Raw genomic sequence first — 7,999 nt, forward strand, 5'->3', positions numbered from 1 at the left:
TAGGGACTAGCAGTTATCATTGGTGTTTGTTTATAGCCAACGTCTGGGATTAGTTGTAGGGTTCATGTTTGGTATGAAAACTATATCGAATTATTATAGGGGGGAGGTTTGTTTATTGACTAATGAAAACTTAGGTTCATTTGCTCGAAGGTGAACAAAGCTACTTTTTGTTGCTTGCATCTCTTGTTGTGCACGGGTTTTAGTTACAGCAGATAATTTTGAAGAAGAAAAGTAAAAGAACTCTGGCTGATTGAACTTTGAAGATTATGTTTTCCTATGCGTCAATAATCTCAATACTGTTGGTTATTGGTTCCTAAGAATCTGTGTTTTATTGCAGGTTCATGAACGACAAGATACTGGGGAGGTTGATGTTCTCACCAAAGGTACCAAATATTTGGAATCTGGATAAATTTATATTAGATGATGATCACTGATATCACAAGTAGTAATTTGTTATCCTAGATGATCTTGACAAGGGAAGCATTTGCATACTGCATTTAGAGATTGTAATTTAGGGCTATGTGACTTTAAACTATATTTAATGTTCCTTATGTTTGCCCTTCCCCAATACAATCTGACATCTTGTTTTCGTCCCTTTATGATGCTTCTTTTCATTCTGATTAAGTTAGTTTACTCAACGTGTTCATGGTTTTTATAATTGTAGCTTTTTTTTTTTCATTATTTATTTATTTTTGGAGCAGTGAACATCTTACTGATTTACTTCTTTCCACTTTCTTTATTTTGTTCCTATTTCAGGAGACAATAATTTTGGTGATGACAGGCTTTTATATGCACATGGCCAGCTCTGGCTTCAACGGCATCATATAATGGGAAGGGCTGTTGGGTAAGTAGCTCAGCTTTCAACTCCATCTTTGCATTGATGTGGTATCGCTCGCAAAAAGATCACCAGTTTACCACTATCTGGTTATAGTCCATGCCTCGCTGGGGTATTCTTTTGCATTTGCTTTAATTTCACTGTTATAGTGCTCACTTTTGGTAATTCCTGACAGGTTTTTACCATATGTTGGCTGGGTGACCATTATCATGACCGAAAAGCCTATAATCAAGGTTTGCTTTCTTGAGACTTTTAATATTTTATAATATTGTCGAGAATATGATTTTCTGCAATAAAGTGTTTTTTTTTTCATTAGCATTAAATGAAAAAAATAGACTCATAAACTCCATTTTCATTTGTCCATTTCCGTATTTTAACACACTATGGTTTTGTATCTTGTGTATAATGAATTGCAAGTTCCAGGCTTTTCTTACGAAATATCTGAGACGTTGCAACTTGCAATTTGAAAACCATTTTTTAAAAACTCAACTAGTTGACTCTTGAATCGCTATGTCTACTCAGATCAGCATTAAAATGGCCTGATTTCGTCTATAACTCTGTACGTCATGTGACTTGTTTGATTCTTTCTGAACTTTCCTAAGTTTTGCACTAACTTGGTGGACCAGCCCAAGTTGTGTAAGTCAGGTAAGTGCATGTTTGGATTTGTCGAAATTGAAGGGTGGAAATTGATTTTCTGTGTAAATAAAATCAATTTCCACTTTTCAATTTCAATTTCAAACAATAGTCTCCTGCTCATTAGATGAGCTGTTAGAGAATGCAGTGTCTGTGAGTGATCCAGAGTTCAATCCCTGGTAGTGTTACCTTAAAAAAAAAAATCCACTGTTGCTTCTTTTTTCCAATTTAGGCGGAAAATGGCCCCTTTTCAATTTTCGTTTTAAAACCTAAGAAGTACAACTTTCTCACTTGAGAGGAAAATTCATTTCCCTTCTCTTTCCCCATCTCATCCTCTATCCTTCACCATTTAGATCATCATAACCATGTGGGCCAATCCTTAGTCAATCCCACTACCGGTGTTTCCGCTAATTTTCCTAGAAATGTTATTTTCAAAGTAATCAAGTTTCCTCCTTTTTCAATTTCAACAAATCCAAACAGGCTGCAAAAGTACATACTGGCATTATGAACCCATCACAATCTACCTGATGATGAAGGAACCTTACCACCAGAGCAACTTGGTTCTAATGTGATTAAAAAAGAAGAAGATATACATGGCCAATCTTATTAAAAAGAAGAAGAAGAAGATATACTTGGCCAAAAAAATTGCTTCTAGCATATGGCTTTGCTGAAAGACACGCAAGCCTCATGGTATTAAAAAACAGTTACTTAACATAATGGTAATCGTGTGCACCATTACACGATTGGAGCCGTAATAGCCGTTACAGGAAAAAAAAGGCCTTTAACAGGCTGTAACGGCCTTTACACTTGTAAGTTGTAACGGACCATTTTGGGATGAATAGTTAAAAAATTTTCCTTAAATTTCTTTACGGAAATAGTATAAATGATTAGAGATATGCATTAGTGGAATGAATCCCGTGGATTGTATGAATCTTGAGCCATTCAAGTGTACTCAAATCGAGCCAAAACTATTCATCTGGTTTTTTTTTCCCTTTTTATTTCTCTCCAAATGTCTTGAGGAAAATGGTGTATAATGATTAGGGAGATGCAGTAGTGGAATGAATCCCATGGATTGCATGAATTTCGGGCTATTTGCCTTCCGCTTGCCCTAATCGAGCCAACGCTATTCATCTGAATTGTATTTTTAATTTTTTTTCCTTAAATTTCTTGAGGGCAATGGTGTATAATGATTAGGGATATACGTAAGCGGGATGATTTCCACTTATTTAGAATATTAAACATAGGATGTTTATAGTCAGTTAGGTAAATAGAACTCAGGCAGCCCGAGACAACATTCTTACCAAAGAATGGCCAGTCACACCCTCATATACTTGTTGAAACCTAGAAAATAATACTTATTTGGGATCCTACTTTTTTTTCCCCCCCCTGAAAATTTCCACTATTCTTTCATATTTGTTTTCTTAAAAAAAGTTTGAACTTTACAAGGCTGTAACAGCCATTATGGCCTGTATCATTTCAACCATTAAGGCTGGCCATGAGAGCCATTGTTACCGTTATTGAATACCTTGGTGAGCCTGCCATTTCTAACATCTCCACCTTGCATATTGATAATGTATAAGATGATTGGTACTGTTGATCTAGCTGGCTACTTTATAGATGGGTTAAAATCTAAAAATCACAGATAATAAATCCTGGCAATTGCATAGGGATAATTGAGTGAAAAAATGAGCAATGTCCCACGCTTAGTTATTGAATTTTGCAACCGTTGGAGGGTATGCTTTTTCTACAAATGTTTAGGTTGTTTCACACTGACGTGATAACCTTGTACATCAGTGCTTCCTAACACCCTTGGCGTATATCCTGATGTGCCAATTTGTGCAAGTGGAGCCCACGTTTGATCACCTAGAAGTGTTGTTTTGATGATCCCCATCATGGATAGGGGATACCGGAAAAAGAAAGCTCCCATACGGGAGGATCTTAACCCTTCAGTGACTGGCCTAAAAGAACTGGCTATGGAGAAAATATAGTAATTGCCTAGAATAGAGGCTAAAGGCTGGATGCCTAGGATCTTAGATTTTGCCTATAACAGAGGCTAAAGGTTGGATACACCTAGGATCTTAGATTTTGGTAGACCTCTAGGTACAAAGTCAATAGTACATTTATAAAATACGGGCTCCAGTTCATTAGGAATGTATAATTTCTCAAGCAATTGTGTCGTCATCCACCATCCTCTCTAGCCACTGTATCTTTCTTACAATTTTAGTGTTTTTAAGACTATTTAAATTTCTAATTTTGAATAAAATAATACATGGCTTTATCTTTTCTAAAATTTATCCTATTTTACTTTTTATTAGTTTTTAGTTAAACCTGGTCAAAATTGTGAGACTAGGCCAGTTCACCAGGTCAATTCATCCAAGTCTTAACCTGTTAGTTGACGGAGCTGAGTTTGAGTTCCTGGTTTTGCAAGGTGTTGCAAACTCGGTCTAGAAGACTCAGTCTAGAAGTAGATGTCCTATCCCTGGTAAAGGGTCAGTTGGGAAATTAGGCACATAGAAGGATTCCCAAGTCGACCACAAATAGCTGCGATAAGGCGATTATTGTGATGATGAATTGAATCTGTTGCCTAGGATTTCAACCCAGAACTTGTTGGATGGGGTAGAGAAGTCCCCTGTCAGCTGTTGTGATAGCCAAAAAATTACTCCAAAAATTTTCTTGCATTTTTTGTTGTTGCATGCAGCTTTCCTCATGCATGCATTTAAATTCTGAGAAAAAAGCGTCTTTCCGTGCAGACATGTAGCACTCAATAAGAACACGAACAGTTGACTATATCCTTCAGAAGAATACAAAATTAACTGCCTTACCTGTGTGACATTGAAAGATTACTTGCTTTTCCAAGTAGTATTTGATATTCTGATTTTGTATTTTCATAAAATTGCTAGTGGTAGGGCAAGATGTAATTGGATCAACGGTTTAATTGTGGAAGGAGAAAGGGCTATGGATAAGCAAAAAGTTTGTGAATTTCTACAAAAATCTGTTGTCTGGTAACAACTAGCCAAGATTGGGCTTGGAAAATCTGAACTTCCTTGGTCTATCTAGCATGGAAGCTGATTCTCTCAATATGCTGATATCGGAGGAAGAAGTTAAAGCGGCGGCTGATTCTTTGGGCAGGGATGAGGCTTCGGGTCCGGACGGCATCCTTATTACCTTAAAATTTTTTGGCATGTGATTAAAGAAAATGTTATAGTTTTTATTGCTGAGTTTTCTGAGAGGAGCCGCCTCTTTAATGGTCAATGGGCCTCTTTGATGGCAATCATCTTGAAGGTTGGAGTAGTGGAATGTCTAAAAAGATTTTAGACCCATTAGCATTACTAGGGGCTCCTATAAAATCCCAGCCAAAATTATTGCCTGAGATTCCGAGGAGTGCTTTTGAACGTCATTTCTGAAAATTAGGGAGCTTTCGTTGTGGGAAGACAAATTTTGGATAGCGCTTTGATCACCCATGAGTGTATTGATTCAAGGTATAGAGAAGGCAAAAGCAGAATAGTTTGTAAGCTGGACTTGCAAAAGGCACATAATCATGTGAATTGGGCCTTCCTTGATTATATCTTGTGCATATTAAGATGCGGGTAGAAATTGGGAGGATGGGTTTGGGCTTGTGTTGGTTTGGCAGTTTTCTCTAATTTGGTTAATGGGTCACCAATAGGCTTCTTCAAAGCCTCGAGGGGAGTTAGACAAGGTGACCCTCTATCTCTATACCTCTTTGTGATTGTAGTGGAGGCTCTTAGCAAGATGCTTCATGAAGGCGAGGAGGTTGGTTTAATCAGTGGCTTTAGGGTTGCAGATGCGGAAGTTGAGTAAGTCATCTTCAATACATGGATGACACTTTACTTCTATGGCGATGCGGATGTGGTGAAGGTTGATAACTTGCTGAAGATAGTGACTTATTTTGAGTTGGTCTCAAGGCTAAAGATTAATGTCAACAAAAGAGAAATATTGGGGTGGGTTTGTTCCTTTCGAGGTATCTAGGTTTGCTGTTGTGTATTGGGAAGCCGACTAAACACTTACGGAGACAAAGTTGTACAGAGAATTTAAAGAAAGCTTTCGAGCTCGAAGTGCTAGCACTTTATCTTTGGGAGCCTTATCAAAGCAGCCTTTTCTAATATGCTGTTGTATTTTGTCCCTTTTCGAATGTCCAAAGTTGGTTTTGGACAAGTTTGAAAAGTTGAGAAGAAATTTTCCATGGAGGGGAGGATACATAACATAAACATTTGACAATCACACGATTGCTTGTAAACAATTTTGTAGAAGTTAAAACAATTTCAGAACTAGTACAATGCAAAATTCGCCTTTTGTCAGTAGCTCTTAATAGTTGTGTGAAGATGAAATGTGGATGTTGACAATACTCATGTAAGTTGTATAATCAATCATGTGTTGGTGGTTGCATGCTATTTTGAACTGCCAACCACTCGAGCACAACCTTTCATGTGTGTGGGTGCTTTTGTGCTTAGTGGTTTGTCAACAAATATCCCTTTCATGATCCAAATTTGCTTTCTCGTCCTTGGGGTCATGCACACAATAGTTGGACTAGCATCAATACTTTGTGGGAATGTGTTACAATGTTAGCTGTGTTAGTGCGAACCTTTGCCTTGACAATATTTTCAGCATTGATAATATCACTTGATATATTAATACAGGGGCATTTTCACACCAGGCTCGAGTGGGTTAGCTTGTGGGATGTGGGGGCACACTCGGGGTGGGCGACCCATGTGAGGTGGTACCCATGTGATGTGGGGCCCATGAGGGGGGTTCGTCCGAGGTCCTAACCCATGCGATGTGGGGCCTGGGCTATGAGATAAAAGGATTAATTCGCCATGCTCTATTCGTTTAAGCTTTTAAAGCAAGTGGTTAATTGTCCTGTATCAAAGTGGTATCAGAGTGAGAGGTCTCGTATTCAAGACTCTTCATCGGGGATGATTACTGCAGGGACATTTTCACTCCGGGCTCGAGTGGGGTAGCTCGTGGGATGCATGGACACACTCAGGGCAGGTGGCTCGTGTGAGGTGGTACCCATGGGATGTGGTGCTTACGAGGGGGGTTCGGCCGAGATACTAACCCATGCGATGTGGGGTCTGAGCTATGAGATAAATGGATTAATTCGCCATGCTTCTATTGGTTCGAGCTTTTGGAGTAAGTGGTTAATTGTCCTGCATCATATATCCCACAATATATCTTGTATCCCACCCATGCGATACAAACGCACAGGCGGTGCCAATATAGCCCACCTATTCAATCTGGTGGGCATTTTTGATTCATTTATTTTTGCTATACCTGTAACATGTTAAATCAATGTCAAATGGTTACAAATTCATGATTCTTCATGTTTTGTATGAAAAATCATGAATTTGGGAGTTTCGATATTGAGATTTGGGGTAGATGGGCCAAGTTACAGAAAATTGGAAAAAATTGAAATTGTCCAATTTTTGCAAATTGGTTGCAATCTGTGTCCAAATACAAAATCAATCATGATCTAGTGATTCTTGGTAATTTTGGGTTTTTTTGAAAAAAAAATATTTTTAAAATTAAAAAATAATTATTTTTTATTTTTTGAAATTCCACTTCGATCAATAGTCAACATTTTAAAGTATTTAGGAGTGTTTGATGAAATTATATTATATGCCCTCTAGTTTTGGGATTTAGGGTAAGAGCCGATTTGTGGAAAATTGGGAAAAATTAAAATTTTTTCTCAAATTGGAGAGGATGAGTACCACTCTTATGTTGGAGTGTATTTTCATTGGTATCATTCTACTATGAATTGGGCATAGTATTGTTGGTTTGTGTAGCAACAATATTATGCCCCGTCAATAGCGATACATTACGCAATACAACCGATATATCCCATGCCATAACCGATATGTATCTGTATTCCAAGGGTGTGATACATTATGCGATAACGATATGGAAACTATTGTGCCACGATCAATTCCAAGAGCCCCCAGGGAAAAGAGGAAGGTTGATGTCTGGTTGGCAGCTGATCATTCGTAAAACTTATGCCAATCTACCATTTAAAAGGCAATACCAAATCTGCTGGGAGAAAGGCTGAGATGGATGTATGATGTGAAATTCCTTCAAATATGTTTTTCAGCTGTTTGATAAAGGGTACGTCTCAGCCTGTCTTTTGAGTAGTGTATTAATCTTGATATTCTTTCTTGCAGTTTGCTTGTTGGTGCCTTAGGGCTAAGATGGATGTATGATGTGAAATTCCTTTAAATATGTTTCTCAGCTGTTTTATAAAAGGGGCCTTGTCGTAAAAGATGTTGAGTAGTGTTTTAATCTTGATGCTTGCTTTCTTTCTTGCAGTACTTGCTTATTGGTGCCTTAGGGTTGCTGGTCATAACTTCAAAGGAGTAGAAATATGTCACGATTTCAAGGCCTGGTTAACCACACTCGTAAGCATTTAATGCACCCAGTGGGTACTGCAAGGACTCCATTTGGACTCCATTTTTTTTCACCTTCCATCCTCTGTAAACTGAATTGAAATGTTAGTTTTGAAAGATAAATTTAGTTAACTAA

At 37.9% G+C, this 7,999-nt stretch overlaps 1 protein-coding gene across 2 annotated transcripts in view; it reads left to right on the top strand.

Annotated features, from left to right (window-relative positions):
• LOC131230703 (uncharacterized) overlaps window positions 1-7,999 on the top strand; it is a 29,626-nt gene extending 21,627 nt beyond the window's left edge. For both annotated transcript variants that reach the window (XM_058226633.1, XM_058226632.1), the window contains 4 exons: window positions 338-383; window positions 757-844; window positions 1,011-1,068; window positions 7,787-7,999. In XM_058226633.1, the coding sequence (XP_058082616.1) occupies window positions 338-383; window positions 757-844; window positions 1,011-1,068; window positions 7,787-7,837 (243 nt within the window). In that variant the 3' untranslated portion in view covers window positions 7,838-7,999. The remainder of the gene's footprint in view (window positions 1-337; window positions 384-756; window positions 845-1,010; window positions 1,069-7,786) is intronic.

The sequence above is a fragment of the Magnolia sinica genome, chromosome 17, assembly GCF_029962835.1.
Source record: "Magnolia sinica isolate HGM2019 chromosome 17, MsV1, whole genome shotgun sequence".
NCBI classification, from domain to species: domain Eukaryota; kingdom Viridiplantae; phylum Streptophyta; class Magnoliopsida; order Magnoliales; family Magnoliaceae; genus Magnolia; species Magnolia sinica.